The sequence below is a fragment of the Adelges cooleyi genome, unplaced genomic scaffold (genome assembly GCF_023614345.1).
Source record: "Adelges cooleyi isolate 19-005CV unplaced genomic scaffold, UGA_ACOO_1.1 ACOO_flye_CR_arks_rails_tigmint_CR_PRNA_167, whole genome shotgun sequence".
NCBI lineage: Eukaryota > Metazoa > Arthropoda > Insecta > Hemiptera > Adelgidae > Adelges > Adelges cooleyi.
The window spans coordinates 2,180,015-2,197,300 of record NW_026095824.1 but is presented as its reverse complement, the minus strand read 5'-3'; the positions used below and the strand labels follow the sequence as shown (position 1 = coordinate 2,197,300).

The 17,286-nt window shown below is 28.2% G+C and overlaps 2 protein-coding genes across 2 annotated transcripts; both read right to left on the bottom strand.

The window, feature by feature from the left end:
- Positions 1-360: 360 nt before the first annotated feature.
- On the bottom strand, positions 361-7,247 carry LOC126832739 (serine/threonine-protein phosphatase 6 regulatory subunit 3). Its single transcript, XM_050563634.1, has 16 exons — positions 6,829-7,247; positions 6,669-6,748; positions 4,954-5,230; positions 4,543-4,713; positions 4,295-4,455; positions 4,111-4,227; positions 3,934-4,048; positions 3,701-3,853; positions 3,491-3,607; positions 3,373-3,422; positions 3,085-3,286; positions 2,812-2,981; positions 2,521-2,733; positions 2,347-2,450; positions 1,518-1,748; positions 361-1,446 (listed from the first exon to the last, which is right to left on the bottom strand). The coding sequence occupies exons 1-16, from the start codon at positions 6,880-6,882 to the stop codon at positions 1,223-1,225; spliced, it is 2,439 nt and encodes an 812-aa protein (XP_050419591.1). The 5' UTR covers positions 6,883-7,247; the 3' UTR covers positions 361-1,222.
- Positions 7,248-8,511: 1,264 nt separating this feature from the next.
- LOC126832954 (importin-4-like) lies at positions 8,512-16,604 on the bottom strand. Its single transcript, XM_050564020.1, has 19 exons — positions 16,400-16,604; positions 16,070-16,242; positions 15,809-15,983; positions 15,016-15,201; positions 14,699-14,956; positions 14,446-14,628; positions 13,432-13,650; positions 13,098-13,362; positions 12,700-12,816; positions 12,385-12,635; positions 12,198-12,315; positions 12,055-12,133; positions 11,347-11,498; positions 11,079-11,263; positions 10,761-10,928; positions 10,005-10,213; positions 9,801-9,933; positions 9,278-9,458; positions 8,512-8,860 (listed from the first exon to the last, which is right to left on the bottom strand). The coding sequence occupies exons 1-19, from the start codon at positions 16,469-16,471 to the stop codon at positions 8,748-8,750; spliced, it is 3,237 nt and encodes a 1,078-aa protein (XP_050419977.1). The 5' UTR covers positions 16,472-16,604; the 3' UTR covers positions 8,512-8,747.
- Between the last annotated feature and the right edge of the window lie 682 nt (positions 16,605-17,286).

The following is a 17,286-nucleotide window of genomic DNA, read 5'->3' as shown; positions in this document are numbered from 1 at the left end:
TTATTAATAAATATTTCTAAATTTGTTTACTGACATTATTTTGTACATATATATATATATATATATAAAAATTATTTTATTATACATTTTTGTAATCAAGTTGTATGTATTGTTTTGAGTTATTTTTATTTATTTAGTAATTTATTGTATTATATTATAATTTAGTGAAAGAAAATATATAGTGCAATTTTAATTCCAGGTGTTTTATTATTTTGGTATAACTTTTTAACATAATCACGAAATATAAAATTTGTGACATGCAAAAATTACACAAGACTAAACCAAACCGCTCACCAGAGATTTCCCTCTGGCTGAAGCACAACAAATTTAAAAAAAAAAATTGTTTAGTAGTAGCGTAACTTTTATTTCACAAACATGGATACCCATATCACAGTATATTTGTATTTTGTACGATCTTTTTTAAGGTTTAAACTGAATAATGTGCAAATAATACAAATAAAACGAATTCACCATGTACAATAATAATTAAAATCATATAACACAAAAACAATGCAATAATTCGAAAACATGCACTTAATAACAGAAGATCGAGAGAAAAAAAATACATAAATATATAATCATTTTTAACATGATAAATTAATAATAAGTAAATATTTATACTTGAAGAAGTTGAACATACAAATAAAAAATAATAAGGTGGGTATAAATAAAAGTTACAATTCAATCAAATACTTTTTCAAGATAATAAAAGCATTAATAATTTTTTTTTGAAACTTCTACTTTAGTTATATTATTACAACTTAACAAAAATATCTCTTAAAATAATATTTTTTTTTACAATCCCTGTAATTCATACACTAATTAATTTACCTAATTTAACACAGTAGTTAAAATAATAACGAAGGTAACACAAATTGTCTTTTTGTTTATATAATAAATATATATAAAATTTCATTCAATTATAATTTGTAATGTTGAGGATGTACATAAAAAAACAAAACGGTTAAATATAAAACGGACGGACCTTTAAAAAAAACCAAAACAAAACAAAACATGAAAATGTTTAATCATAATATATATGATAAATAATTAAAATGTTAAAATCGTATTATTATATTTTTTTAAAATTTAAAATTGTATTTACTTTTTCACTTTGCTGTTAAAAAAAAATATATTTCAAAGTATAGTAATGCCACATAATTATTGAATAATTTTATAGCTATATATAAAATAGTATAAATAAATATTATCACTAAATCTTTTATCTATCAACAGACTTCAAACTAGGTTTGTCGGTAATTAAAGGAATATCAGATGTGGTATTAGTTGGCGATGTTACCAACACTTCCGACAATAAATCGTTACTACTACTTAACGGATTAGTAGCATCTTCTTTCAAAGGAGAAACCAATTCTTTAGGCGATAATGGATTTTCTACAATCTCACCATTATTGGAGACAATATTCTGTTGTTCGATTTGAGAATCTATAAACGCACGCAATAAATATACTTATTATTTTTCAATTGCTAAATATTATTAGTAAATTCTTCCTCACGTGATGAATTGTTTACTGGAGACAAAGTTTGGTTTTCTTCGGCAGGTTTGATTGGAGAAGTTATAATATCTTGGACATAGTCGTCGGTCAAATGAGTAAACAATTCTTGATCTATTCCCGATTCTCCGTTGAGCACTATAGGTTCACCAAAACTAGAATCGAAATTAGCCCACCCTGTTTCTAATTTTGGACTTTGCTCTGTGGCGTTTTCTCCCCAAGGACAAGCACAGTCTGAAATAACCACAAATTTATTATGAACTTTATGTCATATATTTCTGTGCCAAAACCAATTTATTGTGAACAAAATTGTAAAAAAACAATTTATCAATTTCACTGTAATAATAAAGTTGAAATATTGTAGAATTTAGTTTTATGAAATATATTGATTTTTCTATGTAAATAAATTAACACAGTCTTTGTAGCGCATCATTCTCTGACTTGTATTACATATTTTAAGACTAAATCTAAAATCTAAATATTTAAAAAAAAATTTGTTTCTCTAAATGAAATCACCTATAATGTTGTAAATAACTTACAAAACAAAAATGGTAATTTTATAATACTCCATTTGAAATGAAAAAAAATATATTGAAAATTCTACATTAATTTTGGGCCTAGTTCTGAATTCAGCAAATAAAATCGAAAAAATAGGTATATTTTAAATGAAAAATACTTGAAATAAAGTTGTTGTTAGTTACTCAGCGTAAGTACTCTAGAAATAATAATTGCTAGTCTAGGACAAATTTCAAAATTATTGATGCATATTGGAGATTTTGAGATGTAAACTAAGTTTTTATAACTATTTTATTAAGTTCTACTTTAAACTCACTGCTTATTGTGTTATCTTTTGATTTCATTTCACTCGTTGCGTGTAATTTTGAATTCATTTTAGCACTAAATGTCTCCCAATCAGTTGTTTCTGGTGACCAATACCTAAAAATGATATATTAAAAATATTGATTTATAACTAGATTGAATTAGTATCATAATAATATAATCTCACAAATCATTTGCCGTAGAGTGTAAACCAGCTGACTTGAAGATATCTGAAGGGAAGTCTGTTTTATTTGATTCGTCTTCTTCTTCATCCTTCCACATTTCGTTATCATCAACATTGAAATCACTAGAAATTATCGCACCTTTAAAACCTGTATCGTCGAGAGTCATTTCAGACGATCGTACGGAACACATGCGATCAAACATTTCCATTGAATTTCTAGTAATGTTAAATGTAAGTAAAATAAACCATACAAAATTTGTTAAATATTTGTAAATTAACAACGCAAGAACTTACTTGTCGTCATCATCGTCTTCATCGTCATCATCAAAATTAATATCTACTCTGGAAACGCCTAGTTGATTGTCATTACTATTAAATTCAATTTCCGGTCGTCCATATATTGCTTCGTCCTCGTCCTTTCTTACATTCATTATCGCTATTTCATCCCTCGGATGTAGCCCGCCCTATTAATTATAAACAAATGTCATTATTAACAGTAAACTAAAAATAAGGTATTATATAGAAAGAGAGAAACACACACACACTATAAAATACAAACATACTTACCAAACATGATGAAATTCGCTCATCATTTTCTTCTAAAGTTGTGGATGTAAACAAATCCCATCTTTCAACAATAGACGAATCTAATGTATTTACAATTATACCTCTAAAATGGTCCGAGTAAAATGCTTCAGTGTTGTGCAAGCTTTTAGCGATTGCTGCTAAATGACCAATGTAGCCCTTTCTCTTTTTTCCTGGCTTAATACTGTTAACATAAAATTAACTTGACCATTTTATTAAGTGCTTAACAAATATGAAAACAATGTCAACTATTAATTTATGCAAACTTACCATTCTTCATTATCAAGTATGGATTCAATTAGTTTACAATCTTTAATAACCTAATAATAACAACATAACATACTAATGTAGTCACAGTTAAAAGTAGTGTATTTTTATTTTTTCTTACGTGAGCAATAAATGTGCTGTTTTCTGCAACCGAATGATTACAACACATGATTTCATGGAAGCATTGCACCACTTGTGTGTGGAGAAAATTATTTAAATCATAATTAAAGAAACAATCCTTAGTAAATAAAAAAAGAAAAATACTAGGTATTAACAAGAAAGTACATTTAAAAATATAAAAAAAGGTTCACAATTTTAAAAGTGTACTTACTAGAAGTATTTTAATGGTGTTGAGTTGAGCAAATCGTTCGTTAATTTGTTGATTATGCATACTTAACAGTGAACTTATCAGTTTGACGATTTGCAATCGAACATTACCGAACGGACTTTTAATTACATCACCCATACAATCCAGACTCTCTATCTGTTTAAAGTACATAATAATATGGATGTACATTCACAGTATTAGTGGACAAAATTAATATTGCCATAAAAAATAAATACCTTAGGGGGAACCAGTAATACGTTGTGAATATGTTCTAAAAATGGTAAAATTGTGATGCATAAAATTTCAGCCATCGATTGTTTTTTAGTATAAACCTCATTGGAATCGTCACCCCTGATAGAAAAGAATGAAAATTATATATTTTAAATAATTGACTTAAAAAAATGGGTTCATACTTAAATTTTGTAGCCATCAACAATGTTTGCAATATTGAGATACCGCCCAATAATGTACTCTCAGTCTTCTCGGGCTGGCCAAACATCTTGACCAACAACCTGTTTACAGTCTCTGGCCTGTACGGCAATAGTAAAAAAAAAATGTTAAAATCATTAGTATAAAATCTAAAAAGTGAATGCTTACGATTCAATTGATGCGACAAGTGGATTTAGTTCCAATGGATGCAGTTCTGACGCGACTTCAATAGCACAAATTATTTCTGCAGCATTTAACTGCCTTACCGGAACGCTGGTAGTATCTAATGTATCCACTAATTTTAATACTAGCTGCTCTTTTTCAAATAACTGCAAATTCATAGAAAGCAATTTAGATAAAGAGTTTGAACAAATTATATAATTAGAAATAACCTTAGAAATAAAAAAGAACCTTACAGTAAAAATGTTACTCCGCAGTGGAGGTCCTTCCAAAAGTGTTGATATCTTTATGATGAGATCCATGATGGCAGATGTGTCGAGATGTTTTAGTAATAAATTTATAAAGTCTCCTTTATCAGACACTTTTTCAAGAGCTTTCAAACAATTAAATTGATATGTATACCAATCCTAGATTAAATTATAAATAACAAAATTAATGTGTAAATTTTTTGGGGGAATAGTTAATTATACAACAAATTATTATTATTAACATTTTTTTTTTAATGAATTTGTACACTAAATAATAATTTTTTAGTTTACAATTTTATCTAGTTTCTAGTTTTTTTTAACCTTATTTTAATAAGATAAGGCAAAGAGTATTTATTAAGTAATAAATATTATTACTTGACAATAGGAAACACTACTTACTTGACTACCAGTTTTTAGAATTAGGCTACATATTGTTCGACTGAAATATGATGCCATCAAAGGGTTAAGAGGAGGTTCATTGTCTTCTAAAAAACTGAAGAAACATTTCCAAATGTCTTCTTCGTGTGAGAGTACATTATACATTGGCTGAATATCACTAGTTAGTATTTCACACGCCAAATTTGGCAAAACAAACCGAGTTTCTGGTTTGGTGTTATCGGTAGGCTCTTGAGTTACCAGACGAACCAACTCCAACGCGATATCTGGCTTAGTTAAGCTACAATAAAATACAAAAAAACATGATGTTTCAGTAAATATTTTTTTATGCAATAATAGTTGATTTATGTCAGATGTTATTGAGTTAGTCTAGAAAAATCTCAAGCAACATTTGTGGTTATATAAAGTTAAGAAATAAAATAATGAAATATTTAAGAAATTTTGATCAAATCGTAAATCATATGGCAGACAAAAAACTTTTGAAATATTTAAATAACTATTTGCATCAGTAAGTCAATTAAAATGAAAGTGATTAAAAAGTTGAAATATAAAATAAAAACAATAAAAAACTGTTGATGATTATAATACTTTTAATTTTGCAATAGGGCAAAATTAATTGCATTTTCCTAAATATACATTAGCTTATGTATAATAGGTGTTTTTCTTGTTTTTGATGAAGGTCAAATAAATTAAACAAATGTTGATGACCAAAACAAATTTCTAGCCTACTAAAGTATTATACAAAAGTATTTAAATATCATGTGATCTGGCAAATTATTTAGACAACATTTAAAGCGATTTATATATTAACACTGTTCAGGACAGATATGAGTTTTTCAAGGGAGCTAACCAATGTAAAATTGAAAAAAAAAAAAACAAAATTGTTTTATATCTATTAAGTACATTTATTAATCATAAATTAGTATTAAGTTAAAATGTTCAAGTAATTAAGTAACTAATAGTTAAATCTCAACTATTTTTAATTTTTCACAAATTATTTGTATGCTAATGGAAAATTTTTTACACACAGTAATATAACTGTCAGGCGTTCTGCAGTACAACTGTAAGTCTGCTTACATTTATTTAAAGCGTACATTAAGATATTAGAGAAATTGGCCATTTCTTAAGCTTTTAACAAGGATTTTCAAGTGTCTTAACATATTGCTGCTCAACAGTTCTTTACAAGTAAACAATTTTATAGTACAATTATATATTTAGCACGTAAATAATATTTAAAGAGACTATAAAACTAATTAAAGTAAATTGACTTAAAGTTTTAAAACTTTTAAATTTATTTATGAGTTAATTATACTTGGATTGATCAAGTTATATAAGCTTCATGGAGATTTATAAAACCATACATTTTTAATGTCCAAACTATGTTTAATAAATTATAATATAGGTACAGTTTGACTGTGTATAAAAAAGTATGTACTGCATTTTTTTATAACGTCAATTATTTTTAAGTAAACATAATGATTTCATTGATATCTATGATAAAATATTATCAAACCAATAATTATTTATCTAACATAAATTTTTAAATATATTGACATTCTTTTGACTTTGTTAATCAATTAAAAGGTCAATGAGTAAATATTTGTTCTTATAGATTACTTTTACGACTTTTAATATATTATATCCATTGTATATATATACACTATAATCCTTAATATACTGCAGCTTTATAGCAAAATATAAAACACAAAAACACTTACAAATCAATCAGTTTCTTGTTTTGACCCTTGAGTTCTTCCAAGAGATTTTGTTCTCTCATGAGATCGTTGAGGCACACATCCTAACACATTGTAAAAATAATGTATTATTATAAATGAGTGAAAAGAACAAAACAAAATTAGGAAAATACAATGTAAATACCTCTCTATCGAATATTGAATCCCAATTAGATGCTGGATTATTTTTCCAGTACATGGTCGAAACGTATCACAGGTCTGGGTAAATTAAAAATAATAATAAAAAAAGTAACTAATTACGGCGTTTTCTAATTGAACGACCGTTTTCGATGAATAATCGAAAATCAACAAAACGGCTATTTGTTCGAACAAAAACAAAAAAATCACTTCCAAAAAAATGTTGGTTATCACATCTGGAAAACCCTGAACGTCTAATGTAGACAAAGTTTTACAGCATAAACACTTTAACATACAATTATTGTAATTAATATTATTATTCACGTCTAAATTGCATTTACCTACATAATATCAACATTAAAGAAAAACAAATGCAGAATATTATATCTAATAAAAAAAACATGTAGAAAAATTGTATAGAAACAAATACTTATTACCTACGTCGTATCGTATCGACTATCACGAAATGGCGGTCGGTAAATTTGTAAACAGTGTGGTCTTATGTAATAAACTAATCACCGACGTTTCTTCGACATCACTGCTTATTTCAAATTCCAAACATTTTTTTATTAAATGAAATAATGTAACATTTCAATAAAACTTATTTGTCAATTTTACATAGGCATTAAGCTAACCTAACCGCCAAATTTCGATTCTTCACGCTCAAAGTACACCGTAGCGATACTTTTAAAGTCGCAAAGATATTATTGTCCGCATGGATCTAAAATCATTGACAGTAATGACAGTAACTTGTTAATACTTTTAAAAATATAAATTATGTACACTTGAAATACAAATGCTGTTTAAAAAAAAATTTTAAATCAGGGATCAAATAAAATAAAACTTTTACATTATAAAATAAGTTTAAGTGTATAAACTTTTATTTATTCTTAAGCTTCTATTACAACTCATAACTCTTTTATATGAACTTTTTAATAATAAAAAAAAAAAAATTGTTATTACTTTTTGAATAAACGTTTTATAACTGTTTGTTTTTAATTATGTTTATTAGATGTAAGTATTTACAAAAAAATTTTTCGAAATCAAGTATTAAAATACTTTTAAGGACTTAGGTAATAATGCTAAGTTGAAAAGTTTACTCTTTCAAAAAAAAAGCAATACAAACTCGCATGTTATTTAACCTAAAACAGCATATTGTGCGCCAAGTTTCCAAAAACTAGTTTTTTTGGTACTCAGGTATAATCCTACACCGATCTAGATAAGTTGTTTATTTTTGTTAGCATATATTCATGGTTATAGCTTTTACATTCGAGTATCGGACAATTCATATGAGAAAGCCCATAACCTACAATAAGATAAACAACATAGTGCAGACAAATAAAGATGTCGATGCTAAAACTGCGTGTAATATCATCAAAACAACTAATAACATATTTTTGGCCTATTATTTTAAAAGAAATCATGGATATCAATTTAACATGTAAAATTTTACATTTATTTTCAAATATAAAATGTCTGTTACAACAGTACAATTTAGTTAACACAAATAGAGCATGGGTTACAAGAACGTTGTATGATAATGACATTTACTTATATATATTGTAATTAAAGCAATTAAAAAAACAATCAAAATATTAATTATATATTAAAAACAATAGGATTGTAATTTAATAACAGCTATGAAAATATTTCAACTTCAAATAAAATGTTAATAACAACAAATTTAACTTAACATTGATTTTATTGTAAAAATGTTATTTGTTTTATCTCACAATATTTGACAAATTAACTTTTTTTAATTAAAAAGAACTTGAAGTATTTTCTTTTAAAACAACATAAGTAATATAAACATCAAAACAAATTAAATACTTAATATTTGGAATAATGTAACGGCAAAATGAATAATAAAGGAAGAGTCATAACATAATGTAAGAAATAAAAAACATGTAGTATGCTTTAATAAAGCTAAATTTCATTAAATAGTCTTCCCTGGTCTTCCGGTAAAACTAAAGCCATACATTTTTCAGGAAAATCTCTCTTGTACATTTGCAGAAGTTTGATGATTTCTCCTTTGACTTCTATAATTTTTTAAAAATGGTATAACTAATATAATACTTATTAAAATGCATTTTGTGTACTTAAACAATGTTTTTTTATCATTCAAAATTATTATATATAAAAAAAATAAACAGAGCTGTTGAGGGTACTAAAAGTTTAAAAATAGTAATTAATTTAAAAGTTAGTTGTGTTAATTAGTGTTAAAGTTAGTAAAAAACGCCCAAAAACGAATCTATAGTGAGGGTTATACTATTTAGAATTAAAATATACTTTGGGTGGCATTAATTAACTCTACCATGCATACTTACATTAATGAGCCAACAGCAAAATAATTAATTACAATATATAACTTCAGTGTAAGTTCCCGTTAATTTTCTTGTTAAAATTATTTTACAAAACATTCTAAGTAATGTGTATTTTATTTAAAATTATCTTACCCTCATCACAATATTTCCGTTTATCGCTTAGTGTGACTAGTGATGCTTTAACAACGGTCTCGGAGAGAGATACCATATACTGATTACCAATTTCATATAAATATACTAAACAACGAAACACGGTCAGGTTTTCCACAAAATCTTCATGCAACGGTAAATAATTAATCATTACAGGCACCACCTAATAAAAACATAAATAATAAAAAGTTATAGACTGCTGTAATTTTAAGTTTAAAAATATGTAAATTTTTTGGGTATAAATGATTTTGAAGGGAAGAGATGAAACTTATTAAATTCTTGGCCCAATAAAGTACCTAATAGATACAATTTCTGATCTAACTCTATAGATCAGAAATTGTACCTATTGAAGAAATTCGTTTAGTGGTTTAAAAGATAGCACAAAAAAATGTTAAAAAAAATTAAATGAAAACTCATCATTGTAGATACAATACCTTCTCAGATCCGTATCAAAGCTAAAAACAATCAAGTTGAAAGTAAAATATAAGTAAATTAAAATAATTACATGATCCAAAGGTACTCCTTCAATATTTGTAATAATCATTCTTGCCAGTGCTCCATACACATTGTCCAAGACTTTGGAACGTTGCTCTGTTGCAACAACTTGAGAAAATGTGCTTAATATTGTTGGATAATATCTAAAATAATGGTAATTGTTTTCATAATGTTTTCATTTTTTCTTTTATTTCTAAATAAATGTAAGACAAACTTATAGATGGCTCCTTTTCCGTAAAATGCAATTTCGCCCAAAGCAAATACAGCGTTATTTCTAACCGAATCATCGTTAGTTTCGATAAGTGGCAACACAAGAGGAAGCATAAGTTCTGATATCTCTCCAGCGTTTTCTCCCAAACCTTTCACAGACTCTCCAATAGTCGCTAATCCACTAGCTCGCAATATATCCGAAGACTCCTTTGACTATAAATAAAAAAAATATAAATAATTTTTTTTTAATTTTAATAATAGTCTTAATGTTGCCTGTTGTCCTAATCTTATCTATCCTAATACTAAAAATATAGATTTTAGCACAATATTGTCATTAGGTACAATGCTTTTATCGATATTTGTATTTCTACCATTTCAGATTCATATCAAAGCATTTATTTAAAAGTGATTTTATTTTATTCATATAGACTTGTGACCTCCCATGCCCCAAAATGCTCCGTCAGCACTGTACTTTTTTATTCACCCTTCAATCTTTAGTAAAAAAAAAATGATTGATCAGAACACTATGTTTTTGCTGTAATCATTTCTCACCAACACAATGGCTATGACATAAAGAAAAATTTGTCTACATTATAGATATACTCCAATGCTTTACAAATTAACACAAATAAATTGACACTGAAACAATTTTTTCAAATAGTGCCTTACTAAAATTTTACCCTTAACAAATATCCACAACAAGGCACTTAACGATTGAATATTTGTATTTTTTGGGTTAACAAACGATCAACAAACTCACCAGTAGTTTCTTCAATAACGGTACCAATGAAATAAAATAAGTCGTAAACGTTTGAGGGGGAACAACGTAACTTAAATTTGAAATGACATTTCCAGCATATTCTATTGGTATTTCATTATTCTCACTATCTAACTCGTCTAACTCACCCGGGCTGCTAGCATCTCCAATCTACAAAAAAATATATAAATATACTATATTAATTATAAAATTATAATTTTATTTTATTGATGAAATTTTACGGCACAACTTTGTTTTCAAACACTAATAATAAATAAGAATTATAATTAAAAAAAAAGAAAAAATAATTTTATTACTAACCTTTAAAGCCAAAATATTTTTAGAAAGCATCATAATTGGCTCTGCGTATTTTGACATCCGGCTTTTAATTTCTTTTAGCATTTCGGCTAATACTTCAAAAAATGTCATATCTAAAGATTCCAATCCATCATCTTGTACTTTCTTTTGTCCGTAACTTAAGAAACCTTCTAAAGCTTTTTCTAAAACTAAAAAAAAAAAAAGGACAAGTATTAATTTTGTTTATTTAGATAATAACATTTCGTTTTTAATATTAAAATAAAAAACTTACGTTCTTGACTAGCAGGATCAGATAATCTCGAAAAATTAATGCATAATTGCCCGTATGCTTCAAGTGCTGAATCAATAGTGTCTTCATCGTCTTCTTCCAATAGCTTTGATATTATATTGTAACTATCTTTCAAGTAAGGTAAAAACTTATCGCTAAAATTAAAACAACAAACACCAATATTATGATTATTAATTCGATAATCTAAAATTTTCTACACAAAATTATGAGTAAAACTCATGTTCATACAAAATTGTGATAAGATTATAAGTGAAACTGTTGATGTGAGCTGTTGAGAGTCAAAGTAGTATAAGTCACGTTTACACACAATCTGAAAAAACACAACCAGGCATTATCATTCTACCTACAATCTATTGCCTGCGAAAGTAGTGCGAGTCCTGCTTTGTTTGTTTTTACGTTAGATGGCAGAACTTTTACATTCTCGTAAAAAATGTACAGCATTTTGATTTTAACCTTTCATTTCTCAACTATGAACTTCTGTGACTTACAAAACTTTTGCTCTCGACAGCTTATAAGTCAATTTTTCTTGTATGTCCTTCTCTCCCTTCTGTCAACATATTATGTTAACCAAAAATCAATTTTGAAAAACTATATTAGAATTTAAATAACAATTAACTTGCACTTTCCCAAAAGTTAGAAAAAAGTGACATATTAAAGTTTACCATCCAAACACAGAAATAATGTAATTACCCAGTAACATTTGCTATTTGAGCTATTGTTCTACAAGCATTATCCTTTTCCTCAGTTACGTGGGCATCGACGTAGACAACTAAAATAAATATAAAATAATTAAAAAAAAAAAATCAATAAAAACAAAGTCAAGTTCTACAAACATTGTTCGCTGTCATCGTCACTGTTGTCAGCAATATCAATTTGTTCATCGGTATCCAATGACTCATCTAGATCTTCTTCGTCTTCTTCATTGTTATCGTAAGCATTGTAGCTGTTTTTCTAAGTTTTAAAGATTTATGTAATGACCACTGTATAAACTGTGATTTTATTTTATTACTATATATTAACCTCAGTATATTCACTGTCGATTGAATTTTCCAAGCTTTTCATTATGTGCTGCATGACAACATCCATGTAAGGTACTAAATGATCAACCGAAACTTTGGCAACAGTACTGAAAAGACCATAGCACACAGCTCTGACTTCTGGTTGATCATCCTTAGCTTCTTGTAGCAGCGCTAGTCCACATTTTAAACTTGCATCTAAATAGGGCTCGAAAAGTTTGGGGTCAAGTGCGTCCACAAATTCAGAAAGTAACTCTGAAAATACAATTTAAACATTTGTTAAGAAGATTTAATGCATCTAGGCGATAAAAAAACTTACGAATCACCATAATCTGAATACTTTCTAGATTTTCATTAATTCCTGGTTTCAAATAATCATTTAGAAGTTCCATTATGGGGATAAAGTATGGGGCCACTAAATGTCCACCAGCTTTAACTATAGCATAATATAAAAATAACTTGTATTAATCAGCATTTTATTACGAGATAAATTAATTAAAAATAAACAAGAGAGCCAAAACTGGTCTAAATTTGTTGGGTTTTAGGTAGACATGGTTAATGTTTTGGGAATCTAACAGAAAAATTGTCTTTTAATTTTTCTAGGTTAGTTTTCAGATCAAAAGATATTTTTTACTCCGTTTAAGTTATTGCATTTTTTGATCCATTTTGACTATCTAAATTTATTTAATAAAATCCGCATGTTAGTTCATTATGTACCAATGCTACACATTATAGTGATAGCTTTATCCTTCAGCTCAATACAACATTGTTCATTTCTTAATATGTCCATAACAATCCCAGTCATTTCTGGTATATACTCTTCAATTCCATTTTCCATACTATCGATGTACTTATCAAGAGCGAAAAATATCATGCGAACTTCCGAACTACACTCCGGCTGAGTATATTCCTTGATTAATTTTTCTTTAAACATTTTCATTAACTCAGGCAACACTTCCGATGCGTATGTACTAACTTGAGGCTAAAAAAAGAAATATACATAAATATTTACAATTTTTAATTACTTTCAAATTACAATTAAATTACTAACTTGAACGTATTGAGAAACTTCACCCAGCGCATACATGGCTGCCGATTTTACTGTTTCGTTGGAACTGTTTAATCCCATTTTAATGGCCGTTACAAATTGCTTTAAATAACTCTTTTTTAAATATTCAGAACAACCGTCAGAGACATAAGCCATGGTCATATATGATGCTTTTAACGCATTTGGATCTTGTGAGCTATACGCAGCATCTATCAATTTAATCTAAATAATAAATAAAAAATATTAATAGTAATTAAATTAAGACAACAATTTTGACATTAATAGTTTTAATATAAGCTCATTAATTCTATATTATTATTTGATACTCTATTCAACTTAAGAAACGTAGCGTGCAGGAGCCAAAACGCATATAGACAACGTGCATTAGGACACACAGCACTGCGGACTGCAGTAGACACACACAACAGCACAAGCTACTCATCCCGTAAGAAAGCATTGAAAAATGTAAATGTATTTTAGTTTCGGCACACTGTGTTTCTTAAGAGGACGTAATACCCCTTATCTATTAAGGAGTTAGGTATAGACAATTTGTCAGCGAAATCTTAATTAAAAGCTTAGACTGTAATTTTTAATTATTAGTTTACTAATTATAACTCTATTTTGGTAGTTAATTTATTTTTCGGACTATCACAGCATTAATGTCAGCAGTTTTAAATATTTGTTTTCATCTAAACATAGTAACGCAAAAATGCGGTTTTACCAAGTACATAGCTGTTTAAGAGCAAAAACGCCTATTATGAAATCGAAAAATAACAATATTTTGGAGACAATGTCATATCCGATTTTGAAAAAAGCATGAAAAGAAGTTAAAGCTATTTTAAAAAGTAAAAAAATGTGATTTTAAATGTTAAATATAAAGTTTATCAAAAAAAGGATATGACATTGTCTCCAAAATATTGTCATCTAAGTTGAGTAGAGTATATTATATTACATATACCACCTCTGTTCTTTCTCAATATTTCTAGTTAAAATGGTTTTTAAAAATCTAAATCATACCATTATTGGCATAAAAGCAGCTGCAGATATTTCATCAGCAATCGCTGCCATACAGTCACCAGCCGAATTCATGGGATTTAACGCATACTCTTCTAAGAACCAAGTGTCATCGTCAGTTTCTTCACTCAGTATACTGAACATCAATTCTATTATCGGTTGTAACAGATTTAATTTGACTAAAATCTAAAATAATAATTTTATATAAGACTTTATTAACTGTTATATTGTTTTCGTGTTAAAAATTATTACTTACTTTTTTTTTGCTTCTGATTATAGTAGAAATAAGGTTTATACTGTTGCACCTTAAAGTTTCATCCAAGTCTTTGTTACCAGCCAGTTGTGCAGAAACTTGGACAACCGGTTTCAAATGTGGTAATAAGGCTTGAATAGAAAACTCACACATTGACGCAAGTAATTGGTAACAATCACAAGCGTGATCAGGGTTGGTTGTTGAAAGTGCAATTATCACATCTAATACACGAGGCACAGAATTTGAATATACTTGTATAACCTAAAATATGCAACAATTTTATAGATGAACAAAAATTTCCAAGAAGTAATACTACTTACCTCAGGAACTTGAACTGCTAATTCCAAGATATTGTTCATTGCTGATATAGCATCATAAACAGTAGATGACGTGCAATCTTCAACGGAGCACAACATGGTAGTGAAATAATTCACAAACGTTACAATATGAGATTCAAACATTTGTGGAATATAATCTGACAAGTTTCTGATGACAAACATTCCAAACTATGTAAAAATAAATAAATTAAATTAATTATTTATTTTATACTTTTTTTTTTTATAAAATTGTCAGTCATCAACATCATCAGCTTAATGGGCCTTTAAGGAGGCCTTCAGATGGTGTTAGTTTCTAGACGAATTCGCTGTCTGACACGGGTCGTCAGTCCGCCGCTGGAGAGGAGGATGGCGGCTCCTTTTTAATGGGCTGCTCGCCCGACAAACAAAGTGCCCATGACAGGAGTATGGGAACCGGCGACGGTGAGTGCTAACACATTATCGCGCCTTATCCAAAATATTATATTTAAAAGAATCAGATGGGTCAGAAGGGCAAATTTATATTATTATATATTTTTTTTAATTTATTATTTGCGTTCAATAGCAATTTTATAATTTTACTATTTTGTTTATTTATTCAAATTTTCCCTCACACATCTTACACACTTCGCATCACGGTATCTGCTAGTTTTGAGCAGGTGATCCTTTCCACTTTCTTTGACGTACCTTCACGACATCACTATTTTAAAGACAAATTAGTTGAGTAAAAAGGTAGCGCACAATCGTTTATCAGTTAGGTGGTATAACGTTGTCTGCCCCTGAACCTAACAATATTTACCTGTCTTTCGGCAATATCATTGCTCTTGATGTACGTTTCAATGAAGCTGAACAATTCATTCCATGTACCTCTCATGAGTTCATGTTTTGCAATTACTGCAATCAACTGAAGAATATGTTTTTTCACATGAAGACTAGGTTCATCGATGATAACTTTCAACAAAAATTGCTTCATTCTATAGATTGTAAAATTAATAATAAAAAAAAATTAACAACAGTTCAACAAACAATATGTTTTTTAATTATAATAAATCATTAATACTGTTGGCGGATTTCTTGAGATATATTCATCCATGCATTGCGTTTATGTAATTTTTTTCTAATTACGAGAGCTGCATATTCTTTTAGCCTGTCTTCTTTGCTAGAACTTAAGACTGAACACAATACTACGTAAGCCTGAGGATTTTTCAATGCTGCTGTTAGTTCATCTGTGGCCTACAAATGTACGATCAAACAATGTATTAAAAAACACATTAATAATGTCTAATTATTAAATTATATTTAAAAATCTCTTCTGAGGAATCACAACGACTTATTCTAATACTTAAATCATGCTAATAAGCTTGACATTATTCTCATAAAAGTTAGATACCTGTTTAATGACTTCGTTGTCCGGTTCCAGCAAGCATTTTAAAATGCGTTCCATTTCCGCAATATCCGTCATTGTAATAATATCTATGCCTTAACGAAAATTAAAAATATAAATATCAAAATTACTCGTGTACAATTGACAACCGAAAAGAAAGAAAGAAAATACGGTAGATGGCGGAAATCACATGGCGCGGTCGGCGGTTCTTCCTTATCATCGGCAACCTTATCAGATATCAGCAAACAAGTCATTGGCTGAGAATTCCACATTGACATAACAAAATCCAGTGAGACCAACACAGTTAAATGATCAACAAAATAAATACATTTTTTTTTACTCTAGTCTCCATTGTTGTTAAACAATAAATTTAACATAATTTTAATTTAATAATCTTAACAGAAATTAATTTAATATTTTACTTAAGTACAACCGACAGCTGGTATCCCCTAGGATTTCTACTGAACTGCGTCTTTGGAACACGTATTAACATCGGCCAATTGTGTACCTTTGTAGTTGTGGCGGCAATTAAGATTTTTAGATATACATAACTTTAGATAATAAAAGTAATATCTAAAAACCCTTGATTTTATACAGTGTTATTATGATCTAAGCTAAAAATCTTGGGCGGCAATAGCCGCTGTTATCAGAATTTAACATAATATCGCAGGACACTCAACGACTATCTTAAATCGTTCGAATAGAAAAATCACGCTGTTGTGGTGCTGGTTAATGACTGGGATGAATATAGTACTATGAGATGCAGCATGACTTTCTACACGAATAAATCGATTATGGCGGTTTAGGAAATATTGTAGGTCCAATTTATTGTCCAAACACAAAAATAGAAACACATCATTGTAAAATTAATAGCTTCTCAGATTTGCATCAAA

What these genes read in the sequence shown, in the direction of transcription:
- LOC126832739 (XM_050563634.1), bottom strand. Translation starts at nt 6,882, where the DNA reads ATGTACTGGAAAAATAATCCAGCATCTAATTGGGATTCAATATTCGAT. An exon ending in ACACCATTAAAATACTTCTA is followed by an intron (nt 3,608 to 3,700) that starts GTAAGTACACTT and finishes TTATTTACTAAG; the next exon opens with GATTGTTTCTTTAATTATGA. An exon ending in CACTCTACGGCAAATGATTT is followed by an intron (nt 2,451 to 2,520) that starts GTGAGATTATAT and finishes TATCATTTTTAG; the next exon opens with GTATTGGTCACCAGAAACAA.
- LOC126832954 (XM_050564020.1), bottom strand. Translation starts at nt 16,471, where the DNA reads ATGACGGATATTGCGGAAATGGAACGCATTTTAAAATGCTTGCTGGAA. An exon ending in TCTCAAGAAATCCGCCAACA is followed by an intron (nt 15,984 to 16,069) that starts GTATTAATGATT and finishes TACAATCTATAG; the next exon opens with AATGAAGCAATTTTTGTTGA. An exon ending in GGAAAAGGAGCCATCTATAA is followed by an intron (nt 9,934 to 10,004) that starts GTTTGTCTTACA and finishes CCATTATTTTAG; the next exon opens with ATATTATCCAACAATATTAA.